Below are 26,279 nucleotides of genomic sequence, written 5' to 3'. Positions count from 1 at the left end.
GGAAAATAGTGTAACTAGAAAGGCAGGTGCTTTTCTTAGGGAAAAATCCAAGGATGTCCTAAGATGAGAACTGGGTTAAAAATAACAGGGAGTCTGCTGTGCCAGAGAAAGAATGAGTGGGCTTAAAGATAGGAGAGGCTGCACAGGAAAGGAGTTATCTACTTCTTGAGTGTTACTCATTTTAATTTGCTTTGTTACAGTGTCTGGAAGCACCAGGTGGAAATCAGGGCCTCATTGTGCTGGGAATTGAGCACAAACATAATGATTAAATGTTGCCAGCTCTGCAGAGATTGAAATATAATTCCTCATCTCTGCAGAATCACTAACCAGCATAATTATTGCCAAATAAGTTTTTTTTCTGTAACTGCTCTTCTGGAATATCTGTGCTACTTGATTTTTTTCAAAATAACTCTGCATGAGGGAGTGAAAAGATATATCTGTACAAGGTCCAACCTAGTAGCCTTTACAGATAACAAAAGCTGATCAGAAGCAGAAAATTCTCACTACATTTAAATCCATGTTCAAAAAGTATTTGCTTGTACCTTGGTTTCTTTTTCTATAAAATGGAAATAGTCACACTGCACTCATTGCTTGCTTTTGTTTTCTAGCACCCATGATCAAGGCAAGAGTCCTCTGTCAGACATTTGGAGCACTGACATCATCACATACAAGAGCTTGTTACTGCTGATTGTAAAAAATAGGGATTAACTGGATAATATACATTCTTTCTTGTGTGTTTTCTGGGACAGTGCTTGAATTGCTGAAAGTTCATTTTCTATTAGTTAATAACTGTGTAAAAACCAAAATGCAATCAAACAAGGAGTTAAAAAAAAAAAAAACACAAACAACCCAACCCGCAACTGGCCACAGCATGAATGGGAAGCAACACAGCACACTGTCATTGAAGGGGTTTTGACATGATGACCAAATCCCTTTGGGATTTTGTAACACTTCATCCTGCTGCTCAGAGGTCAGAGAGCAGCAGGACACGCTGGCCACATCATAACTGCTTCAAATGCAGTTGTTTTCTGGCCACAATGCAAGGAATTTTTTCTAAGAACATTAAATTCTCCCCTGATCCTCAGAGCAAGATTAGGTCAAGCCAAGAGGACAGGAATATGATCCTGCTGGTCACCCACACTTCCCCACTGGGACTTGCAACACCAGGTGTCTTAACCAGTCAGCATTTCCATTTGTGAGGCTCTAGCTTTTAACTGTTGTGTCCTATCCTGCATTCAGTAACTTTGTGTGAGTTTTGACAAACTGGAAGACACTGGGAGGGGGCTGGGAGCTACAATCCTGAAGCAGAGCATCTGTGCCAAGGAAGGCTCCTTAGGGGCCTGAACAGAGCAGCCCTTCCTCCTTGGTCTCCAATCTCTGACCACCACCTCCAGCCTCTATGGCAAAAGAAGGCCTGAAACAAGTGCCATGGGCTTTCCCTGCCTTTTCATACAGCAGAGGGGACCAGTGTATGTTAAAATCTGACACTTGCTCAGTTTCCTCCAGACAGCCATCACTCTGTTTGGCATCCACCTGGGAGCCACAGGGCCTGGGCCCCCTGGCTTTGAGGAGGAGTTGTTTAGGGGAAATAATTAAAATTGCAATATCTCATTCTGCTGGTTGCAGAAATGATGAATGAAAAGCAAAGCAAAGGATCCCCAAAGATTGTACATTTAAAGAAAACAAGTTAAAAAGATGAAAATAAATCCTTCCATGGTTTTTAAAGCAGCCTTGGGACTTTCAGGGATTCCAGCTCAGAAGTTTAGAATAGCAACTAAAGGGGATCATTTACAAGTTGCCTTTTTCCTGATTTCATATTCTGCCTTTTAATTCTTCCTAGGAAAGAATAGGGACTTTGTATTACAAACAGCTTGAAAGATTAAGCAGGCAGAAACATCCCGCAGCTCTACCTGCAGCCTTACATTTGTTATTTTAAGTTTTGACCGGAGATTGACCCGGTGTAAGTGGGTGCTAAAGGTTACCTGAACACTCTCGCTTCACTGTCGATGGACACTGGATTTTCCCCAGTCTGTGAAATTGGTCTTGCAGTTCCCTCTGCTGGCGGCAGCTTGCTGAGGAGCTGCACCGTGGCACCACATGGGACCTGCTTGGGCCTCGATGGACGCTACAGGAGAGCCCCCGGGGCGTGGAGATCCCCCAGCCCCCACTGAACGGGCACCGACTCCCCCAGAGACCTGGAAGCTTCCCCTTACCCTCTCTGCATCCTTGGTATAAGCAACTGGCACCTCTGACACGGGACAGCTGGGTGAAAAAGTTATCCATGGATAACCTTACAAAAACCCACCCTGCCTGTGAAAGCTGAGGCATCCTGCTGAGAGCAAGTGACCTTGCCCTGGGGAATGTATGGCTTGATGGTATGGCTTGAAATGTTTCTTGAGCTTATGACCAAATATCACCAGCACCTCTTTCAGGCACACATTCTTGTGTCCCTGAGAGCCTGGAGCAGTGCTCCTGCAGGCTCTGGTAGCATTACAGCCCTACTGCTTCTCCATCAACTCTGCCATGGCCATTGGGATCCACTTTCAAAACAACCAAAGCATAGTTTTCCTCAGGGAGGTAAAAAAAGACATTCAGAGAGGGGCTATGCAGAAAGTCAGTGTTGATGTGTCCTGGAGAATGGAACAGAGCCAGCAGCACAGGGCAGGGTCGGCTCGCAGGGATGTGGGGTTTGAGCACAGCCCGTGATGTGCAGTTGCACGTGATGGGTAGTGCAAATCTTCCAGCACAGAGGGGATGTTTAATTCTTGAGTGCAAAGAGCTGTTTTGTGAGGCTGCTGCTGAGAAAGTCTTTCTGACCAGCTAACACTGACCAGCGTGGGCAGTGGAGGCAGAGCTGGCACAGGTCAGTGGATGGCCATGGCTGGCAGTGTGCCAGTGCTCCGTGCCAGCCAGCCTGTCTGAGGAGGAAACCCAAGTGATAACTCTGATAACAGCTCCTGCTCATGGCCAGAGGCCTAGGGGCCCTGCATGGGAGGGCAGTTTCTGAAGGAATCATCACTAAATGGATTACTCTGTATGCATAAACCCTCCAGAAACACCGTGCTCTGGGGCTAGCATAGGCACCATAAAGGGATGTAGTAGAAAAACTAAAGGTTTATTTTTTTTTAATAAAATACATCCTTACAAAATAACCATTTTTCTCCCAGGCAGAGGGCTGGGCATGGTTCCTGCCAGCTCTCCTTCCTTCCCCTTCTCAATTTGGAACTGTCCAACGGTGCATCTGGGGCAGAAGAGGCAGCTGTGCTCTCCCCAGGGTCTTCAGGTGCAAGTGGCTTGGCACAGCCTTGGCACACCAGGCAGGTGCAGTGCGAGCCCTTCTGAAGGGCAGCAGACCCAATGCCCTGCAGCAGAGCTGGCAGAGGTCCCAAGATCCCTTAGTTTGACCCATCCACAGCATCATGACATGTCCCACTACAGGCTGTGTACTGGGCTAGCCAGTCCCTGCCTGGCTGCAGGGCACCACCTTCCCATGAGCTGGATGCTGCTTCTGCTGGTCTTGGGGCTGGCCCAGGGAGGTGACAGGATGGCAACCGAGTTTTAAGAGAATGAGGAGGAGGAAGAGGGGTGCAGGTTTTTCAGTCAGTGTGAATTCTGCTGAGAGAGAGGTGCACAGTGATTTCTGGTGTCTTGCCCCTCAGTGCCCTTCTTCAAGAGATGCTGCCATCGAAGATGCGATGTCAGCCCTACATCCTGCATCCGCTGCTGCCCCATGCAATTGCTTATGCTGGGAAGTGCTGACCCCACGTTAGGCACTACAGCCCACAGCTCAGGTCTCCTCCAAACCTCCCTGGAGCCCTGCTGCCTTCCTGAAAGCCTCCTGCCTTTTCACAGACATTGGAAGAGCCCCAAGACCTATAGCCCTCATCCCTGACAGATGTATGCTGGCAGGGCTGGGGAAACACCACTCACCTCTCACTGTGTGTTGTCTGGCTTCTTTTCCTTCTTATGCGACTTCGACTGGGGGTTAAATGAGAGAAAACAAGGATTCTTTTACAGACCTGCTCCTTTCTAATGCCAGGGAAGATGTGACTGGGCAGCAACTCTTAACTCTCAATGTATATGCTTATTTTCAGATGAATTTGTGGGGAACTGGTTTTGTGTCCTTTTGAAGGCCATGAACCATTCCATGGTCATGGAAATGTTCTCAAAAAGCAGAAAAAGAGGCATTTTCTAGTTTGCTGAAGCACAGATCTACCCCTGCTTCCCTTAAAGCAATCCGAGTGTTACCAGATACTGGAATATCTGGAGTTAAAGGCAGAGAATAAAGTAATTAACAATGAGTCACACACAACATCTCAGTAATTTTGGAGAGAAGATTCATGGATCCCAGTCTCCAACAGTCCCAAGGGCTCAGGAAGGCGCCTGGTTGCCCCTCAGCGTGGATGTTTGTGTTACAGTGTCATTACTCATGCACACATCCACACACACCCCCGCAAGAACCTCTGCAGGGCAGGCACTCGCTGTTACTTACAGGCTCCTGTTCTGCATATTTGAATTTCTTCTGCTTGTAATAGTCTCGTCCGTGGAGAAAATGCAGCAGGAGCAGGTCACAGAGGACAGAGGCCTTAAATCAAAGTGCAGTTAGGTTTGGAGTTGCCCTCCAAGCTCATCTGGACCACTGTTTTCAGTGGTTTTTCCCAGTTTCCCCCACCATTTAGGGTCACTTCTGCTTCATCCCACGACATGGCAGTTGCTGAAGTCTCTAAATATCCATTTAGGACAGAAGTGAAGTGTGCTGTGTTCGATAGTGGGTGATTTAAGTCAACAGAAATGAAGTGTTTCCCTTTAGGTAAGTGCAGAGCACAATGCCCTTTGAGCCATGGCCAAGTCTTTAACCATAACCAAATCAGACACCGGGTTTCTGTCCTGAATGAAATACTGCCAATCACCTGAAGACCCTCCATAAATGCCAGCTCTAACTTGAAACTATCAGGATACCAAGACCTGCAAAGAGACCAAGCCTTCCCTTCATCAGCAGGGCAGAATTCACATCAGCCAGAGACCAGCAGGAATCTATTTTCCTGAGCTGGCAAGGCAGGAGAGCACCTCCTTTCCCCCTTTTGCCCATCCTCTGATTCCCTGAGCAGTAGCCAGTATTTCACTGCAGCTCAAGGACACTTCCCACGGATGTCACAGGCAAGAAGAATAATTTGAGAGTCTCCATATAGAGGCTGGAAATATCTGAACTTACCACTCCAAAAATACCAATTCCAGAGCCAATTGTGGTCATGGTCGGGATGATGTCAAATTTGCCTGCCTGGATAAAGTTAGAGAAAATAGGTGATAAGTTACAGTCAGCCCAGGGGAAAGAAAAAGGGTGCTCTAGCTGTAAGGTGGGGCTCAGGAAAAGGGCCTTGCAGCAACCCAAACCACAACCACAGCACATAGAGAAACAGGAGCTGGTAAAGAGCTGGTCAAACAGAAAAATATTGTAGATTGGTTTTAGGCTGAAATAAGTTGAACTTACTTTTCTTCCTTTATTTTTAATATTAAAAACCCAACCAAAACCAAGCAACCAAACAAAAGTATACACTTTGAATATTCTCCATGGGAACACAATAAAGAAAGCCTTCCCTCCCAGTGGGAAGAAAAAGACAAAAAAGAAAAATGCAAATGTTCAGGTTTTGGAAATATCAGTAAAAGGTTTTGAGTTTCCACAGGTCCCCCCCACTCCCATCACAAAGTTTTTTAGACAAAACCACTGATCAAGTCACAGATGAAAGATGTGACCTGTAAAACATGTTTTCCTCCTGTCTTCCCTTCCCCAGTATTTCCCAAGGCTTCCTGTGAGCAGGCCAGCACCCAAGGAAAGCATTCACACTAGTTTTCCTGATCCCACAGGACCCTGGTGCTGTGTTAGAGAGCTGGTACCTTCCCAAGGATATGGCACTGCTGTCCCAGGGGTCCAGGGGATCCACCCTTACCTTGCCATTCACCAGAATGTCGAGCCGGATCCCAAACACCTTGTAGAGTGTCCTCTTTTCCATCCCATCTTCTTTGTAGTATTTGGCATATCTGTGCAATTGGATGGCAAGTGTTAATGGTCTGCCAGGGGTTTTTACAGCCCCTGCAACCCTACAGCATCGGGATCTTGGACAAAGATCTGGGAATGTGCTATCACAGACCTGCTCCTGACCTTCTCCTTAAACCCCCTGAAGGAGCTGGGCTGTTGGCACCTCTCCTCTCTGTGCCTCAGTTTCCTGCCTGCAGGTTGGAGTTCCAGCTCCTGCTCATGCTGTTTGATCTGATGTCCCCAAGTTCTGTGTGCAGCAGATAGTGAAGCACTAGTGACAGAGTCACACAGAGCAGAGGATAGAGACTGTGAGACATGTGAGATGATCCTATACCATCTCCAGTCTTTCAAGGGGCTTCCCAAAAGCTCAGCCAAGCAGGAGAGCCTGCAAGGGGGAGGAGATGGAAAGGAAATGAGGCAATTTTGAAGCCAAGGGGTGTATCATCACTTTGCTCATGCCGTTTAAAAGAACACTGGTACTGCTGCCTGGCCCTGCAAAGGTAGTGAGTATTTTGAAGGACAGTCTCTGGCCTTCCACCGTCTCTTGAGTGGGAACCTGGAAGCTGTCACCGCTGAATTATGCTTGGAGAATTAGCAGGTGTTTCCTTACCTGAAGTTGAACCCTGGTGAAACATTGCTGTCATCATTGTAAAGGCCGTGGAACTGGTAAATGGGTTTGCAGTAGCGCAGGGGCCAGTCGAGGTCACAGTTCCAGTCTATGGTGATCCCCACCACTCCACCCTGCAGCCAAGAGGGGAGTCGTGAGGTTGCCCCTCCTTGAACATGGCCCACACAGAGAAATGCTTTCCCTCCTCATACATGTCCTGTCTTGATGCCATGAGGTGTCCTGCCTCTCCAGGTGCACGGACCCCACTGCTGCCTCAGGCTTCTTGAGCAGCCCTGGCTTTGTGGCCTGTACATAACCCCTTGCACAGGCTCTTGTTTCTGTCCTGAGTGCTGGATACACAAATAAATTCATGCCCTCTTGTTCCTGATCAGAATCCTGTGCCCAAGACACGGTCCTGAGAAACAGTGCTCACCCCAGATCCCTTCTGGTCCTCATGGGACATCCTTCCCTTGCCTTGATTATGCCCAAGAGATTGCTCAGGAAATGCAGGAGTCTCTCCTCCCTCCTGAGCTCACTCCAAGCTGTAAATAGCTGTGCCCCAGAGGCTTGTATTTTTGCACCTTTAATATATAGAATCTTAGAATGATTTGGGTTGGAAGGGACCATAAAGACCATCTTGTTCCAAACCCTGCCACTGGCAGGGACACCTTCCACTAGACCAGTTTTCTCCAGGCCCTGTCTAACCTGGCCAGAAATGGGGCAGCCATAGCTTCTCTGGGCCATCTGATCCAATCCCTGCAATAAATGTTCATATATGCAAGCCTCTGATTCAATTCAGTGCCTGGCAAAGTTATCACAAGGTTTTGCAAAGCAGAGATAGCAGATATTCCCACACACCAGCCTGAGGAGTGTTAGGCAAAGCTGCATTTTGGAGCCAGCGGAAAGGCTGCAGTTAGCACTGTGCAATGACCAATATTTGACCATCCAGCTGGGATTTCCAAGCTCAGTCAGATGGGATTTGGCCACACAGATCTGGTTATTCACTGCTCAAATTAAAACAAGCTGAACCCTGGGATTTACTGCCTGTGGGTCAAATCTTCTCAAGAGTTTCCAAGAAAAATGTAAATATTAGGCCATGTCCAAGGAGATTCATAATCTTCATGAGATAATTCTGACACTCTTGTTTTCTCAAGAATTCTTCAGAAAACTGAAAATCATCTCAACAACTGGGGATGATTGCACTGTTGAATGTCTCTCTCCCATCAACAGCAAGGAACATAATTTGAAATTGAAGTACCTTAACAGCCAGGAAGGTAAAATTCTGACCCGATTCCTTCACTATGTATCCCAGTTCAAACACAGGACATAAGGAATCAGTGACTTTGTGATAGGTGCATTTCTTCAGGTACTGCTTGGTAACGCTCTCAACCAAGTTGCGCCTGTGAATGAAAAGAGAGTGAGAAAAATTCTCCGTAACACAGTAACTTGGGGGGTAAAAAACCTCTGTAAGTCCCTTGCCCAGTCCATGTGGCTCTTCCATTCACATGCCACTTGTCCATGGGCTCTGCTAGGCAATGTTCCGAGCTCCAGCAATTCTTATCTGGGACACCTCATGGATAGTGAGTGCATCCCACACCTTTTACATTTAGCTGGAGTTTGCTATCTCCTACAGCAAGGGTTAAAATTAGGAAAGGGCAACTTCTTGCCTTCCATCCCTCTCTGCTCTTTTGCCCAAAAACATCTTGTCTGTGAAGCCTATGTTTTTGTAAGACTTGTGCCTTGCTCAGACTGATCCCATCGCTGATGCTCAGCAGTAAATTGTCAGCAGTGATCAAAGGCAGGAAGTGTCCCCACAGCAGCCAGCCTGGCCACCCTCACTGCCAGGACCTGCTCCCTCTCTGTGTCCTCTTCAGCCTGTCCTCGCTTGGGCCACCTCTCCTTGCAGCTAGGGGGGATCCCCTCTCCCAGCCACCTCTTGGGAGGTGTGAGGTCAGCCCAGGACTTTGCCAAGCATGCTGGCTGCCAGGACATTTAACCTTGGCTGCAGCACAGGGACAGGATCAACTTAGAGAGAAGAATTCACTGTCTACAGCACAAATAGCTTCTGTTAATTTGTTCCAAATCAGATATATGGTCAGTGCCATCACAAATCCTCTTACAAGTGTGCCTTCAGCCAACAGCATTTCCCTCAGTGCTGCCTGGACCGCTTTGCTGAAACAGGTGGGATTCTTAAGGGGGAATCTGGGGCACCAAGTTTATCCTGGCCCTGTGGTATTTTAATTTTGTCTTCAGAGAAGGAAAATGAAAAATCAGAGTAACTGATTTGCAGCTTGTGAGGGTAACTTGGAAGAGGTTAATTCCAGAAATCTTTCCAGTAACTACAGCTATCAGCTGAGGTGGGACAGATTTGGGAGGGAAATGTCTCAGTTCCTATGAGCTAATGGGGTTCAGTGCAGCAGTTAGAGTGGTCCTGGGATCACTGATGAGGTAGGCAATCCTCTATACCAAGCATCCAGTTACACCCATCCAGCTGAGCCCATGGTTTCCCCTGAGGGACACAGCTGGAGGAACTGACCAGGAGCCATCCCCCCAAACCTCTCCTTACCTGGACACCTTGAACTTGGGGAAGGTGATACTGTTCTTGATGAACAAGGTGAACTTCTCTGCTTCTGACAGCAGAGCAGGGCTGAAAAACACAAGTGTAGACATGAATCCATCACTTGTCTCTCCAGGCTCTAGAGAAAGCTCCATTTGGTGAAAATTCACCCACACTGAGACAAGCAGACCCAGAAAACTGGTCGTCTCATCTTTCTGGTCTTTCACAATGCAGGCTGTCCTGGCCACATCCCATAGAGCCCCAACTTGGTCTGCTTCACACCAAGTGCAGCTGAGGTAGGAAAGAGGGCAACAACATCATTCCTTACCTGGGAACATGGTAATCAACTTCAACAGGGCACCAGCCAAAGATCTCACAGGTCTTCACAGTGCTGTTGAAGCGTACACACTTGCCAGTCATGAGCCCTGTGGGGGAGACAGCTGCTGACACCCCTGGATCCCATGAAATATCAGCCTTACGCTGGGATGGATGGGATCTGGTTGGGGCTTCAGCTCTGCCAAGGGCATTCAAGACACAAAATGCTCAGGGCTTTGGCATCTTTCTAAAACAGGAAATTAATTGTGGCCTATCAGCTCAGGGCAGTGGTTTCTCTTAGTGCTGTACAGGGGAGCAGCTGGGGATTTTTCTTGTTAAAACACACCTAAGAAAATGCTGAGGACAACAGTTTGGGGGAAATGGCTTAGTCCTGATTAACCTTTTGTTAGCTGAGCTGTTTGCAGCTCAGGTATCTTTCAAAACAGCAGAGCTGGACCAGCCTACATGGGACCTTCCAACCAGCATGTCAGAGGTTTTCCTGTTCTAAGCAGGTCCCCCAGCCAGGTGACACCCCAGCCAGGCAGCTTTTCTCGGTGTTGTCTCAGCAGAAGCACCAGGACCGTGTGCCATACCTTGTCCCTGACGGCTGTACTTCCCTTTGCTGCAGTCACTGTCCTGTATGCACAGCCCAGCATCTGGCAGCTGTTGGGAGAAAGCAGCCACCTCTTAGCACCCCACCCTGCAGCTTCACTCCCCCTGTCCCTCCTGTCTAACCAGGCAGCATTTTTATTGAGGGATACGTTGCTCAACTGCAGCCAGAGCCCTGTTCATACACTGCTTCCCAACCAAGGCTGTCCAGATAAAGCAGGAAAAAAGGGACGATTTATTCACTCCAGGCAGATACTTTCATTTAAGCCTCAAGTCTGCTCTGCTTGATTATCTCAAAGGGAAGAAAACTTAAATGGATGCCACCTGTTTTTCAGCAGAATAAAAGTCTTCACATAGCCCACAGGAGTCAGGAACAATAATATGGGGCCAGGCCCTGGCTTTTACTAAACCTCTCAATGTCAGAAAAAGTCTTTCCTCAGTGACACCACCACAATTCCCCTGAATTACAGAAGCTTAGCCCACTGAAGGAAGACAGTGCGTTTACCTCTGGGCAGGTTCCTTGTTTCTGTCCAGGAGTGACAATGAAGTTGGTCATCACCACGAACGAGTTGTCCCCCTGTGGATACACAGCCAACGAGCTCACAGGCAGCACAGGGTCTCCTCTGTGAGAAGCCTCTCCCTGGGTGGGACCTGCAGTGTCACCAGCCCCAGGGACAGTGGAGGACCCTGCTTGCTGCCTGAGATACTGCTCCAGAGGCACTGGAGGAACCTTGATCCTTTTGGAGGCAGCCTCAAACGTGCCTCCTCAGCCACAGTGGGTCCCAAGTACAAATGCTCCCCAAAGAGAACCTGGGCAGAGGTTTGTGACAGGAGCAACCTCATTTCCACCACAGGGACACCCTGTCATGGTTAGCCCCATGGAAAGCCTATGCCAAGGACCCATCTGCACCCCAGCACATGAGGAAAAGCAGCCACTGGGACAAAAGCAAATCCCTAACCCACCCACCGTGACTCCTTACCTGGGGTGGGAAAACATAGTCCACCACATCCCAGATGTGAGGACCCAGGACACTCTCGTTGGTCAGTGTCAGCCCTTTCAACTTCACTGAGACCGAGCTGACAATGCTGTCCTGAGACTGGTAGCCCTTCTCGTAGAGGAACACCCACCTGGACAGGGAAAGGTGGCAGGGTGAGCATGGCCACCAGCACTCCTCCACTGGCCCAATTCTCAGCACAGACCTGTGGACTGGGGCTTTTTCTACCAAGTCTCACTTGAGGAATCATTTGCCAAGTTTCTTCCTACTGGAGGAGGGACATGTTGGTGAAACTTCCTACCCTTTGTCTGATGGTAGTTGCAGGACTCGACCTCCATGCCAGGATGGTGTGTTGTGGGGACTGGGACACATTTTGTGGCTGAGGTTGTGTGAAGGTGGAGCACAGTAGCCATCAGTCATTTAGGGTTAAAGCCTATGGCAGGTTTGCAGCTTGCTGGTCTCAATGACCTACCCCAATACTCCTGATCTCCTGATCCACTGCAGAGGAACTCTCCAAAACCTAATCCCTCCAAGGCCAACACAGAGCTGAGTCTGGGCATGGTTCACATCCAGAGCCACTGTTCCCCATCCAGCAAAAGGAATGTGGAGCAACGCCCCTGTGTGCAAGAGGGCTGCAGGAGCACGGTTAGGGACACTGCTGTGGCCACAACAGGGCTCTGCCTGCCTTTCCCAGCCCATCACACAGTCATTAGGGCAGGCTTCTGACACTATTTAACCTACAGCATAAACAAGCTGCCACTGGATTAACTCTGACTCAGGGAGACTATAAACATGGGCAAGCAACCATTTCGGGTAGTGCTCCCGGCGCCGCGGAGCATTCTCGGCACTAAAAAAGGAGCGATCTGGATTTTGTCCCCACTGCCGTAGGCATCGGTCCCACTGGCTGTGACAGAGGCAGCAGGCTACTCATGGGACAGCCCATGACACCAGCCTGGTGTGTCAACCTCTCCTCTGACACCTGGCTGATGGGCAGAGGGGAAAATGGGGAATGCCAGGTGCTGTCTGGAGCTTTTCTCTTTGGTTCTGGACCTTGTGAGGATTTCTCAGAGAGGGAGCTTTCTAGCTTGCAGCCACATCAGCATCCCAGGACTGAGGGCAAGAGGACCTCAGGGATAGCATTTGCTCCAGTGCCTGGGGATAGGAGCAGAAATTCAGCACTGCTGCCACCCCAGCTGGGACACCCAGCTCCAACATCCTCCTCCAAGGCAGAAGACCATACTGGGTTTCACTGGTTACAGTGGGAATCTTCCCTGATGCCCTTGTGGCAGAAGGTTGTGAACTGGGCAGCAGCAGGGGCAAAACGTTTCACTAGATCAGCCTCCAGCACAGACTGTGTTGCTGACCTTATCCCCCTCTGGCAGAGCTGACTATGGCCACACAGGGCTGGGCAACCCCACCTCCCCTGCAGCAAAGCCAAGGTCATGACAAACAAAACCATTCCCTGTGAGGCTGTAAATGCTGCAGCAAGTCCTGCCCAGGTTGTAAAAGTCCCCTGGTGTCACTCCCTGATGTGATAGAGCCACCAAGCCCTCTTCCCTTGCCGACCTCATCCTGTGGCTCAGCCTGCAGCTCCTTGCATGCAAGAATTCAGGAAGCGAAACCCAGAAAGCACCCGGTATCTCCTGGGCAGCAGCAATACCACCTCATCACAGTCATCACAGGAAAAAGTGATGCTCCCCAGGGGTGACACAGGGTCTCACAGGAGGGTTGGCGTGCACTGATGGCACTACCCATGTCCTTCTAGCAGAGTCATGCGTTGGAACACATTTCCATGAGCATCCCATGCCTGCTATGAAGGGAGGACAAAAGCTGGGAGAATGGTAAATGAATACACATTTGGCTGCCAAATTTGCTTTCAAAGGACAGAAAATCTCAGGCATTGTGGCTTGGTGAGGGCAGCGAACTGGGGGCAGTGTTGTGGGCAGAGAACTGGGAGTAGTGCTATGGGAAGGGAATTGGGGGCAGTGCTGTCAGCAGCGAGGGAAAGCCAGGGGCTGGTGGGGCTGTGGGCAGCTGCAATCATAGGCAGCCCCTTGCTAGAGGAGCCTGATCTCAACAAACCAGAAAAAAACTTGGGAATTACAGCAACTTCATGCCAGATTCCTCTCCTCTGCCACTGGCTGTCACCCCCTGGCTGGTTCTCTTCCTGCTCCTTCCTGGTTGCCAGTGTCAGTTTAGCCAAGTTGCTTAAGCCACGTTTCCTTAGCTGCTCTGCACAACCATCTGTGCCAGTTCCCCATCCACAGGAGCAGCTGCCCCCAGCCACATTTGGTACTGGAGCCCGGGGACATCACAGGCCCAGTCCTTAGGAAAAACAAACCTGCTCCCAGTAACACCAGTGCAAAACTCTTTGCAACAGAGCATCCTTGAGACCTCAGTTGCAGTTTTGCATGAGGATTACCCTTGAGAGCCAAAGTGCTGGTGAGCAGGGTGGGACCAACATGGGGGACCAACGTGGGGGTTCCACACTGATCCCCTGGGAAGGGTTTTACCCTTTCCAGGGAGTCTGTGCTAAAGGTAGGGATTCCTTTGCATGAGACACTCTGCACCCCAAAATTTCCTAGGTTTTCCAATTCACAGCCAGACACCCTCTTTCCTTTCAAACATCGTGCCTTGGGGCCCTTCCCCATGAAAGGGTGCTGGTCTCCTGCTAGGCCTGAGCCCCCAGCAGCCATGGGGCCACAGCAAAGGCTTACCAACCATCACATCCCATAGCATCGTCCCACACTGAGGGGACAGGCACAGAGCTACTGGAGCAGGAGCAGCAGCCCCGGGGCACCTGAGGACACAGATCCTCACCCGGTTCTGATCCCGCCTGCTCCACTCACTGCCTTTTTTAAGCAGTTGCCCTTGCTTTTGGAGCTGTCTCCCAGAAGCAAATAAGACCAGGAATTTTGGAGCCAAGCTGTGTCTCGGCCGCAGTGTCAGAGCAGTGAACAGGGAGATTTATGGCCCTGTCTTGAGCCACTTGGGTCTCACAAATCATTGCACTGGCCCCAGATGCCTCTTATTTAATATAAATGAAAATAAAAATAACAACAGATTCTCAGGCCACCATCCAGCAGCTGGAACAGGATCTGGATTCTCTTCAGTGAGAAGACGGGGCCCTGGTGTGCGGAGCAGGGCTGGGCAGGGATGAGCCTCCAGCTTGGACATACAGTAGCTACTGGGGAGGATATGGGGACTAAGTAGCCATCTAAAAGAGCCATGGAGGGACGCTGGGCTGCACGGGAGCAGCCACAACCAGAGGGATGTGGAGCCATTAGCAATAACCCCCTGCACTGAGATATTGGGGATATAGAAACCCCTCTCTCTCCACTGCTTTTTAACCCAGTGGCAGAGCATTAATTTCAGGGAAAGCGGGTGCTGAGGAGCCTTACCCGATGATGTACGCCAGGACGATCAGCTGGATCAGCCGGAAGGTCAGTCCCACCTTCTTGTTCCTCACCAGCACCATCCGAGGGGTGTCATACTCGAAGAGGAAGGAGGACACCTTGTCCATGCACTTCTGCCCCATGGCCGTGCCAGGGCTGTGCCGCTGCCTCCCGGCTCTTCACTGCGCTGTGGGTTGGGCCGTGCCCGCCGCCGCTCCGGCAGCTCCTCTGTTTGCAGATTAAAAAAAAAACAAAATAAGAATGCTATCGGCGTGGCTCTGTGCACATCTGGGCTGTCGGGTTTCCTCCTCTGCGCAGGGATGAGGCTTCCTCTTCCTATAAGCTCTGGGCTGGGAACAGCGGGTGCCCTACATGGTCTGGGGGTGGGACAGGGTGTGGGAGGGTGCAGGGCCACCCTGTTGCCAAGCCCACATGCCACCAGGACGAAGCCATCTGCCTGTGAGCGATGCTCCCTCGCCCTGCAGGAGCCTTCCCTGGGGGACAGAGAGGCTGCAGGCAGGGCTCAGGATGAGCAGAGACCACGAGGCATTCCTGGGGGCAACAGTGGGATGGAAGAGATTGTGGGGCTCCTGGGAGAAATTTTAGGAATTAGGATTGGGGTTACCACAACAGCCACCTCAGGCTGTGTGTCCTGAGCCCATGTCCTACTCTGTCTCCGAACAGCTGCCCCAGAAAAAGGGTCGGGAAAGAGAAGGGGGAGCACCAGAAACCCAGCTCAGCAATTCGGAGCTGACCCATGGAGCAGAAGGGTGCCCAGCTTGGCCCCCTCCCATGGTGAGGCCAGACAGCTGGGGCTTGGCTCCTTCCCAGCACTTGTACTGGGCTGGGCTGGGTGCATTTGGAAGCATTTCCAGCATTTCCTGAATGGTCTGGACGTGAGCAGGGCCAGGCGAGCCGGGGTCACTGCGAGTGATGCTCTGCAGGGTGATGCAAACACCACTTTAAACAAATATCACTGAGAAAGGGACTGGATTTGAAAGTGCCAGACTGAAATTTGGGGGCCAACAGCTGCAGTGGGAAGCTTTGAAAGGGGCTGGCTCATTGCTGGGGAAAGCACAGAGGCTGTGGATGGAGGACCCTGTGCCATCAGTGCATCCCACTGGGCAGCTCCAGGGCACGCTCTGTGCTGGGGAGCACTGAGGCTGAGGAGGGAGCACTGGGTTTGTGTTTCTGGGGGAAAGAGAGGATGTTTTCCCCAGAAATCCCAGTGCCCAGCTGCTTCAGCACTCCAGGCAGGGACAGGCTCCATGAGCCTCAGTTCATCTGCTGCCTCCCTTGGCCTCAAAGGAGACACTGGCTCTCTGCAGCCACCAAGCCTGGCATAAAGGTCCTCTCTGCAGGAGGAATAAGCTTTGAAATTATGGAAAATCTTAACCTGCTGGGATAAATCTTTCCTTTCAGGAATATTTCTTTTAGCATCACCGTCTTCAAGTTCACTTGCCGATTGCTCACTGTCATATTTACCTTTCAACTCAATACATTACAGACCTGACAACTGTGAAATAAGTGGGAAAAATCAATTATCTTTGCTGGGCAATAAGGAAAACTAGGGAAAAAAGCAATCAAATCATTTATCCGAATCTTTTGGGTGTACCATGAAGCCTGGGAATCAAAATCAGATGATCCCACGTTGCAAGTGACGTGATGCAATCCCAATGCCCTGGTCCTCAGCAACATGGAAAGCTGTCAGACAAGGAGCCAAAAGCAAATACAAAATGCTGATGTTAATCATACAGATTGAAGGCTGATACTGCTATTGAGTGGAGCAGACAAACCTTATAAGCTTAGATATCTGTCAGGAGAGAAGCAAATAACTTACTGTATGAAACGAGGCCTTTTAGGGAAGGCTGCTCACCCTTGCCAAGGCCATGGGGATAATGAAAATAGGACAGCTAAATTTAACAGCAAAATGACTTGTAAAAGAGTCACTTCTAACCTCCTCTCTGGTACTTGGAGTCAATAAAATGGTTATAGCATGGATTTAGCTAAAATTCTTTCCATTGGGAGATAATAGGCATCTGCCATTTTATAATCTCTTGGAGCCATGTTGCAGCTGGAGAGTGGGGCCAGAACTCGTCTGGAGTGATGTGGAGAGCAGAAAACCCCAGCCTGGAGCACCAACAGAGCCTGAATCTTTTCCTGGGCTGATACCAGCATCCAGCTTGGGCACCCACTTGGCCACAGCATCCAAATGCTTGAAAAAACCACAGCCTAAGCACTTGTGGGCTCACACCTCTCCCACACCCACGCCATCCCTGGGATTGCCACTCCTAAGATTACTTTATCACAGGGAATTTAGTAGGTTTGCACAGGGATTGCTCACCTGTGTGGCCCTGCAGTGGTGCCAAGATGGTGCCAACACACCTTCCTGCCTCTGCAGGTGGTTATCAAGGGACAGTGCCCTGCTTGGGCTGTTCGGCTGTTGACTGACCTGCCCAGACAGGGCAGCCACTGGCCAGAGATGCTGAGATCATGGGGCTGTGATGCTTCCAGCTGTGGTGCAGGCACTGGGCTGTCCTGAGGCCAGGTTGGGATGTGTTTGCTGTGATAATAAATGCATTACTCTAACACCCAAATGAAAAATAAAGATAGAATTAAGAGGAAGAGGGTTTTATCAGCCTGCTGTGTAAGGTGCAGCCTGGGGAGTGTCCCATGACCCTCTGCACCAATTCCCACACATAGCTGGGACCTTGGGGATGGTTTTATCTGAGGTTCCCACAGACACCCACTGGCGTGGTGCTGTCAGTACACTCACAGCCATCTCCTCTGAATAATTTTTGTATCTCTTGGCTGCTTCCAAGCAGAGCAGGAAGGAGGTGTTGGGGGTTCTCTGCCTGGACTAACGAGGAGCAGGGGCTGCTGGAGGAGGAGCGGCAGCTTGAGTTCATCTGCAGCAGGTCCTGGGCACTGAGGATGGGTTTGCCCAGGGCACAGAAATTGCTGAACTGAACTTGACCTGAGCAGCATGAAAACAAAGGACCAAGTGGGACAACACAGGGACACAGCAAGTAGAACTGGAAGTGTTCGAGGCCAGGTTGGATGAGACCTTGAGCAACCTGGTCTAGTGGAAGGTGTCCCTGACTATGGGAGGGGGTTTGAACAAGATGATCTTTAAGGCCCCTTCCAACCCAAACCATTCTGTGATTTTATGACTCTAAAACCAAGCTGAAATAAGAAAAATGAGTTGATCTAGCTCCACTGCTCATGGGAGGGGGAAATGGAAGCAGAAAGAGCAAATGAGGCTCTAAAGCCCCTGTGTTAGTGTCTGAGATTGCAAAGACCTGGGGCCAGATTTCCCAAACACTTTCCTGGGTCAGCTGGCATTGACAGGTCCCCAGCACCAGGCTTTGGCCTCATCCAGCACCTCCAGCTCCAGCTGGGCCAGATGCCGAGGGTATTGAGGGCTGGTGACCCTGCAAGGGTACCCCTGGCAGTGTTGTGCAGGGTTAGCACAGGAGTCCATCCATGGCTGTGAAAGGAACTCCTTCCCCCTGCCCATGAAACACACTCAGCCTGTGCTTGGGGATGAGAGAAAAATGAAAAATCTGTTATTTTTAAGGGAGACATTTGGAAATGCAAGTGCATCCTTGCTTTGAGCTGGGACAGGGACCCACAAAGAGGGTTCTGACAACCTCTGCATGAGCCTCAAGCTTACCCAGCCAGGGAAGCACCACAGTGGAAGGCATAAAAGCTACCAGGTATTTCCAGGCTCTCAGACATTGACAGGGGGGAAAGAAAATAGAAAAATAATAGATGAAGCTCATTACACAACCCAGACTCATGCTTGGCAGCATCTAGCACGGAGCTCTGAATTTCAGCACAAAACTGGGCAGCACGCTGCAGATCCATGGATGGGGAGGAGTAACACAGAGGCAAGATTTAAAATATGATGGTGGGTGCAGAGGGGACCTGCTGTGGTCGAGGTTGCCAAGAAGAGTCCCTGAGAGCTGGTGGCTTTTCCCAGTAATTTTGGCTTGCCCTCACCAGTTGCAGGAGGTGCTTACACTACACCACTGGCAATGGGAAGGGGAGGGTGGAAAAAAATTGGCAGATGAGAGCAAGCAAGGTCCTACAAAACAGCATGTTCAGTTTTCTTTCCAATTTTAACTTGTCCTTGACCTCTCTTCGCTCCTTCCCAGCAGGGCTGGCTCGGCTCTGTACTTGTCCCGTGCTGCAACGCCCCGGCACAAGATGTTTTTCGTGGTATTCACCCCTCAGAAGTGGCATTTGCACCCCCAGTTGCTGTGACAGCACATCTCCCTGGAAATACTTCAGTTTAGCTGATGCCAAAGTAAACATGAACCTGAGGTGCTGGGGGTACCAAAAGGTGTCAGTGGCCCTGTGGCCATTGTGGCCTGCACATCCAGTGTGGAGGCTGGACCTATGCCATGGGATACAGGGACCCCTGGGATTTTTTTGGTAGGATAACGCCTGTTTTCTGAATCATGCCTTCAAAAGACAAGCATAGTCCCAGGTGATGGTACCCAGGGGTCCAGGGACTGACACAACATCAGGTGGGGAATTTGGGGTGGTTTTGCCTTCAGCGCTGTGTCCTGAGACAGCATTTCTGGTATGGGGGACTGGCTTGAGGGTCACCTCCAGCCATGGCAGTGGTGCTCCTCTTGCTCTGACATCAGTCTGCACCTGCAAAGAGGAGGCCAAGCAATGGCCCTTTCCCAAAAACAACATGTGCCAGGGTATGTCCCTCTTTGTAACCCCCTGTGGGTTATAAAGCTTTTGGCTTATCTTGTGCTCCACCTTTGTCCTGCTCACAGCACTGGGAAGGAACATGTGGGCCCACATCCCAGTAAAAAAGCACCAAGGCTAGATGTTGCCATGAACACAGGTTTGCTCCAAAACAGGACCTGCATCTGGATCAGGATTTTCTGCTTCAAACATCACCATGGGCAGAGCTTCGGTGATGCAGAGATGGAAACGCACGGCCCCAAGCCCTATGCCATCCCTCCAGAGGAGGCCAAGTTATTTAATTAGTATTTATTTCATAAATTATTTCTTGTAGAGGTTATGGCAGGGCTTATTTAAACCTCCCCTCCCAGCTGGGGGAGATAAGGTGATGACTATTCTGGATACAGTCAAAATTAGCACTGTTATTTGTATTCTTGTGCCCCAAGAGTGAATGTAAAAATTCCCAACAGTCGTATTATGCCACTCTGCTCATTTTGCCTTTGTCATCCCATGCCAGGCACAAGCTCAGCTCCATTTCTAGTTTGGCTCCTCTGAAAACCCACAAGAAATCCTGATCTGGTGAGCACAACTCCTTTTACGGCTGAAGAATGCCCTCAGGCACTCCCGTATGGCTCCATGGGCTCCCAAATGTCCCCCAAATCAGCCACAAATTGGACAAGAAAAGAAAAAAAAAAAAAAAAAAAGGTAAAACAACAACAATAAAATAGACAAAAAAAAAAAAACAGTCATCCAGTAAAATTGCTTTTATTTCTGTAATTTTCTAAGTATAAAACAAATCAGCCCAATATTGTGTGAACAGAGTGGATTGTATGGATGTGACCACAAGGAGCCTTCCCACATCTTCCCAGCACACCTGGCTATTTACAGTCAGACAAAGGACACGGTTTAGGAAGCAGTAATTTAGTGGAAAAATATCTCTCATATAATAAAATAGGAAACCTCATTTCTTGCAGTTCTATCCCTCAGATAACACCCTCCCACCCCCCCAAGATATAACAATTTACGTTTTACTATGAAGCACAATCTCAGAGATTTCTACATTTGCTGTTCAGGCATCTCATATAAAAAAATCAGCATATTCCCAGACTGAAGCCACTGAGGGCACCTGCTGGCAGTTCAGTGGTTGCCCTCCTCTTGGTCCCAAGTGCCCATCACTCCAGGCACACACAGATTTTGGCTCATTTAATGCCCCACTCACACCAAAAGCTGAATGGCACCACAAGAACAGGTCCAGGGAGCACAATTTACCCTGTGTCTCCTCTGCAGCCCTGCAAATCCTAACCCCAGCTGTGCCACACAAAATCTGTATGGGGTAAAGCCCTCTCCTTGGTTGGTACTCCCAGGCTGTCTCACCTGACAGAAAATGCCACTGCAGAAGTGGGAGAAAAAAGAGCCCAGATGGGACTGAATCGCTGGCATCATTTATACAAAGTGATGGCCATGCCAGGTATGGTCCAAAAATCACAGTAAGTCTTAGGAGTTGGTAGTGGGGACTTGGGTGTGTTTGAGTTTCAGGAGTGATGCAATGCCAAGGTCACTGAACATCATGAACATCTCCCAGCCAGGGCCCCTGCACAGCTCAAATCATTATTTGTTGAGTTTTGGTGGAGCAGGACCCTGACTGGGAAGCAGTATTATCAACCTGATGTACAAAAGAAGGACCAAAAATTAATGCTGAGTTTTCCTCTGCTCCTCCTTCTGCCATCCACACCATGAGCAGAAACTCCAACTCAATCCCAGATCTGATGCTCCTACAGGAACGAATTCCCCCAGCCCCTCCCCAGAGCCTGTCCCTCCTACTGCCCTCCCCAGTGCCTGGTGGTGCCATCCAGCCTTGGCTGAGCAGAGCATCACCAGAAACACACCCACACAGAATGTTCACAGTGCCAAAACCCCGAACACACAAACACAAACCTCATCCAGACCTGGGCCACACGACACAAATAAAATGCAGGATGCAGCACTTTGCTCTTTTTCCTTTTCCAACATGGGATCCCCATGGGGTCACCACCACAGGGGGAAGAGCTCATCCAGCAATGGCACAACGCCCCAAAACAGTACAAAAGACTTTCCACAGCTGATCCCCCTGGTGCTTGCCTCAGGAACACAGGACCTTTCCCTCCCACCTTGGCTGTACCCCAGCATGGTGCTTGGCCCCTGAGGAAGGAATATAAAGTGCTCATGGATAATCATAATCCCATGCTGCCATCCAGCCCTGCATCTTGTGGAGGATCTGTCACAGCAGCCCACCAATGCTAAAGGTCTTGCTGGAAAGACCTGAGTTTTATTTATAGACTTAGAATATGCCAGGCAGCACCATCAAAATAAAACTAAAAAGGAAATAATTTCTAACCTCTGTTGCCAAGAAAAGCAAGGATCCCAGAGGTTTTCCCCTAAGCTGCTTTTTAAAAAAAGCTTTAGGGCAAAACAGCCACCCAGTGTCCATCTCCCTTGTATTGCACAGTCAGATGCCTTGGTAAGACACAAGAGCCTATCCCAAAGTGATGGTCTTGGCTCTGGGATCTCCAAGTTTACATAAGAACATGTTCCAGCCTGTAAAAGCTCCCAGCATGCTGCTGCTGGCACACATGCAATAAATAACTACTCTGTGATTTATCCTGACCTTTCACTGAAGAATAAAGGAAAAAATACTTACATCTATGGGTATTTTTCTACTTCATTAAGATGTTTGAAGTATAAGCCTTTGTAATAAAAAATATGAAGTGAAACCTGTACTCCAAGTAATTAAAGGATGTGTGGAGAGACAAGAGACATGGTCAACTATTCAGAAGGGGAAATGGGGACGTGTCAAAATGGTCCCTCCTAGCAAGAGGGCCACCTGCTCCAGGCAGCTCTAGTGCAGATTACCTGGGCTATTTTCTAGATAGATCTGAAGCTCACAATAGAAATAAAATGCAATTTGCTGCTGCTGGAAAGAACAAGCTGGGACAAAGCTCTGGTTTCTTGCCCATGATGGCTCAGGCTTTGGTAACTCACAATTGTGACTCAATGATTGCATGAACAGACTGACACTGCCTGGGCTTTTACACAAGAAACTTCTCCATACCACACACATTTGGGTTAAATTCATAATCCTCCACCAGACATTAAGTCCAGGGAAAACAGTGTAACTCAGGTGGTGGATGGACCAAGCAGGTTCCTGTAGGCACAAGGGACCAGGGAGATGCCATTGGGCAGCTGCAGGCCCTGCTGGACCTTCTGAACAGGGCTGGGATGCTCTGAATCCAGTCCAGCCTCTGAATCCAGCCCAGCTTCTCCCAAACTTGTTGTTAGCCTCAGAGAAACAGAGAAGAGAGAAGCTCCTTCCTCTGATGACATTGAGCTGGAACTGGACTAAATTCCCACTGGTTGTTTTTCTGCACAGAGCAGTGGAGATGGACTCAATCATCTTGGATATCTTTCCCAACTTAAACAATTCTTTAGTTCTGTGACCTGTACTAAAATAAGGTGAAATCCTCCCTTTTGAGGAAGGGCAAATCACATGTCTACAGCATTAGTCTTACTGAAGCCTTTTTTGAAGGCTTATACAGTACCTGGGTCATGTCCTGGTCCTCTACACCAGGGTGGGTCTCATCCATGGTGAAAATCTTTGAAGAGGAATTGGTTATCCCATGGGATCAACTGATTAAATCATTTAGACAGAACACATTTGAAAAATAAAACTTCTTCAAGACAAAGTATAGTAAGATTTTAAAAAATCAGCAACAATCTTCTAACCACAGAGTATCTATAAAGATCTTTTTAAAGAGCTCCATATTAAAATTCCTTGAATACATTATATATTAAATACAGTAACAACATTTCATGCAAGGTTTTCTGTACAATAAATCAGCTCAGTAGTATAACAATTCTGTACATTCCCATTGGTCTGGGGGCTCTGCTCATCTTCAATGCTGGTGATGGAGAAAAGAAAGGAGGGATGATATTTGGCACCTACTGTATGGAAGGAGATATGCTCTTGCCCGGATGATATAGAAAAACACTTTTAAGAGGCAAAAAGTAGAAGAGAAAACCCAACAGCAAAGGAGCAAATGCTATCCCAGACCCTGGCTCTAGTGCTGTTGCTGGAATGTAAGAGAAAGGAAAGACACAGGCTCTGGCTAACTAAATATCATCAGGATGGATCCTAGGAGACCGTGAGGAAAACAGGAGGGAGGATTTGGAGAGCTGGAGAAGAAACCAACCACTATCAGCTTCTCAGCTGATGCAGCTCAACGGAGAAAGATAAATTTAATGGATCCAAAAATCCGCTCCTGGTCTACAAATCCTCACTGAAGACTGTCTCATTCCTGCTGTGGAAAAAATCCCCAGAGGGCAAGATAAAGTTGGTGCCTCACAAAAAGGGATGCCACAACAAACACCACTCATGGAGAAAGACCATGTTATGTACAAGCATACATTCATTCCCATCGTGATCCCTTGGCAGGGATGCCCTGTGCAAGTCAGTGATGTTCTCCAAAGCAGAGCACATCAAGTCATGGATGTGCTCCTAAACACTTAATCTCTACTACTCCTAGGGAAATAGTTTAAAATTCACTGAGAAAAGGAAGTGTGACCAGGAAGGAGTGGTGGACATGAGGAATGCAAGGTGGGCATCCCCTTGGTTTTCTTCACATGGCTGCCCCTACAAGGAGAAGGACTGCCTTATATAGTGCAGATGGGATCTAGCAAGATGCCAGATGGAGAACAGACAAGACTTCATCGTGCTTTGGTGCTGGATGAGCCTGAGAAGGTGCTGGGCTTTCTATAATGCAGGGATCAAACAGGACAGCGTGATAAATAGGGAGAACTTCGCCTTCCACCACATGCACCTGACCTCGATGTATAAACACATGTCCATGAGATTCACACCAATGTTGGACACACTCTGAAGCTACGCCCAGCTGCTGCAGCCACTGGAGCAGAGCACAGCAGCAGCAACACTATGGACATCATCAAGGCTCAACAACCCCAACACACAGCCCCCTCTCCTCTCTCCGTGCCCTCACTCACTGCCAAGCCCTTCCCAGCCCCTGAAGCTGCCTTGTGCGTCCCATCCCACTGGGGGATGTGGCCTCAAATCCCAACTTCCTGCCTTAATCTCTCATGAAGGCCACCTTGCCTGTGCTCACTCAGTCAGGGTGAAAATTGGAAAGAGGGTCTCAAATTTGGCAAGAACAAATCCCAAGGAACCACATTACAATGATTCAGATCCACACAGCTCCATCCCCAAACTCTACGCCAGCTGTCCAGTAATTGCACTCATATGTACAGGAAAAAGAAAGCTACAGAACAAAACGAAAATCAGTATTTTTTCTTTTCGACGATTCACCCGCATTTGTCTGATAGTCGGACACATGCATGTCCTGCTGGCTTTAGCGATGGTCACGCATGCAAGACTTCAGTCCGAGTTACAGCTTAGGGATCCTCTAGTTCAGAGTCGCCCTCGCGTTGTTCATTTCTTGTCCTCCTCTCCTGAAACGAAGGGCAAAAAAGAGAAATAAAAGTATTGGTGAGGGTTCAAAAGCAAACCAGCTCCATGTTTTTGTTACCAAGAGTGATTGCTCCTGGGTTGATCACAGAAGGAGCCTGGGATCGTGTCTGCACAGAGCTGGCCTGACTGCGGCTGTGGCAGCTCAGGCTGTGTGAGGAGGAGGAGGAAGATGCTGATCCCTGAATGAGGAAGGTCTCTGCAAGAGTTAGGAAAAGGGATGAGTTTTCAGAATTCACAGAATGACTGGATTGGAAGAGACCTTCAAGATCATCAAGTCCAACCCATGCCCCAACACCTCAACTAAACCCTGGCACCCAGTGCCACATTCAGTCTTTTTGTAAACACACCCAGGGATGGTGACTCCACCACCTGGGCAGGCCATTCCAGAACTTTATCACTCTTTCCATGAAAAACTTTTTCCTTATATCCAACCTGAGGTGGAGCCATGAGGGAAGGCAAATAGGCAGGATCCGTCCTTACTGCTCCTAATGAGGCATGATGCAGGGAAAAGCAGTGGGTCAGAGAGGAGGAAGCTCACTGCATCCTCCCACCCAACCCAGAGCCCCAGCCCTGCTGCAGCCAGAGACACGGATTCTGCTCCATGGGCTGACACCACTTACACACACTACCCATGTACCCATAAATACCTTCAAAACAATGAGCAAGGACCAACCTACTCATCACAGCCACTGTCCCAGGGCTGCCCTCCTACCTTCTCCCTCCCTCCAGATGCACAGGGTTGGACAGGGAAGATAACAGGCAACACACAGGCTGTAGGAAAGTGATGGCATCCAGCTTGAACTCCATATAAGCAGCCTCAAAATCCCTGCCAGAATTTGACCTACAGCAACTAGATCCCCAATTTTCAAGAAGTTGACAGGAGTGTCCCTGATCCCTGAGGCAGCAGCTGCCCTCCAGCCTGAGGTAGCTTGGTTTATCCAAAACACATCTTTTTCCTTAAAAAAAACCCACCAGAAGCAGCACTTGCTAAGGAGAGTTAGAAAAATCCTTTATCGTGAATCTTTTGACTGTATTTCTCTATCTTTCATCACTGCACACATCACGAAACACATCTCACTGGGGACTGCTGTTCCTGTGCTCTTGATAAATAAGGGTCCTGCCCAGGGTTACCCGCGAGGCTCCGCGCCTGCTGCCAACCCTGGTGCCGACAGCTTTCAGGGGAATTAATAAATAACAGGCAAGACAGAGGCAAAAGGCTTTTTTGCAACTTCTGCCAATTTTTTTTTCCAGTGTTGGCTGCAGAGCCCAGCCCTTGTGTCCTGGGATAAAATGGTTTGCTGTGATGGCAGCATTCCTCTGGATGACACTGCAGGCTTTGGTGCAAGGCAGGGATGCTGGTAACTGCACTGTACTAAATATCATTGCAATAATCAAATTAATGTCCTCCCCACTGCAGCAGCCTCTCTTCCCTCTCCTCCAGCAGCTGAACAGAACCCACCAGGTGACACACCAGTGGTAATTTGCCAACCATGGCACTTCCCCTAAACACATCACCTCATGGTTGTGCAAACAGGGAGGAGGATG

At 49.2% G+C, this 26,279-nt stretch overlaps 2 protein-coding genes across 5 annotated transcripts in view; both read right to left on the bottom strand.

The window, feature by feature from the left end:
- Positions 1–3,142: 3,142 nt before the first annotated feature.
- On the bottom strand, positions 3,143–14,809 carry P2RX1 (purinergic receptor P2X 1). Of its 2 annotated transcripts, none has more exons than XM_053961223.1 (13): positions 14,519–14,809; positions 11,103–11,250; positions 10,628–10,699; positions 10,107–10,176; positions 9,527–9,623; positions 9,208–9,288; positions 7,900–8,041; positions 6,645–6,775; positions 5,946–6,036; positions 5,213–5,278; positions 4,493–4,585; positions 3,931–3,978; positions 3,143–3,615 (listed from the first exon to the last, which is right to left on the bottom strand). In XM_053961223.1, exons 1-12 carry the CDS (start codon positions 14,653–14,655, stop codon positions 3,934–3,936), a joined length of 1,173 nt encoding a protein of 390 aa, XP_053817198.1. In that variant the 5' UTR covers positions 14,656–14,809; the 3' UTR covers positions 3,143–3,615; positions 3,931–3,933. The 2 variants fall into 2 exon arrangements, with proteins under 2 accessions (XP_053817198.1, XP_053817197.1); XM_053961222.1 differs by having other exon boundaries at positions 3,143–3,612.
- A 5,159-nt stretch (positions 14,810–19,968) lies between these two features.
- ATP2A3 (ATPase sarcoplasmic/endoplasmic reticulum Ca2+ transporting 3) overlaps positions 19,969–26,279 on the bottom strand; it is a 54,228-nt gene continuing 47,917 nt past the window's right edge. For all 3 annotated transcript variants that reach the window (XM_053961170.1, XM_053961171.1, XM_053961172.1), the window contains one exon: positions 19,969–24,715. In XM_053961170.1, coding sequence (XP_053817145.1) covers positions 24,670–24,715 — 46 coding nt within the window. In that variant the 3' untranslated portion in view covers positions 19,969–24,669. The remainder of the gene's footprint in view (positions 24,716–26,279) is intronic.

This window comes from Vidua chalybeata, chromosome 20, assembly GCF_026979565.1.
Source record: "Vidua chalybeata isolate OUT-0048 chromosome 20, bVidCha1 merged haplotype, whole genome shotgun sequence".
In the NCBI taxonomy this organism is placed as follows: Eukaryota; Metazoa; Chordata; class Aves; order Passeriformes; family Viduidae; genus Vidua; species Vidua chalybeata.
The sequence above is the reverse complement of the archived record's forward strand: the minus strand, read 5'-3'. Positions and strand labels throughout refer to the sequence as shown.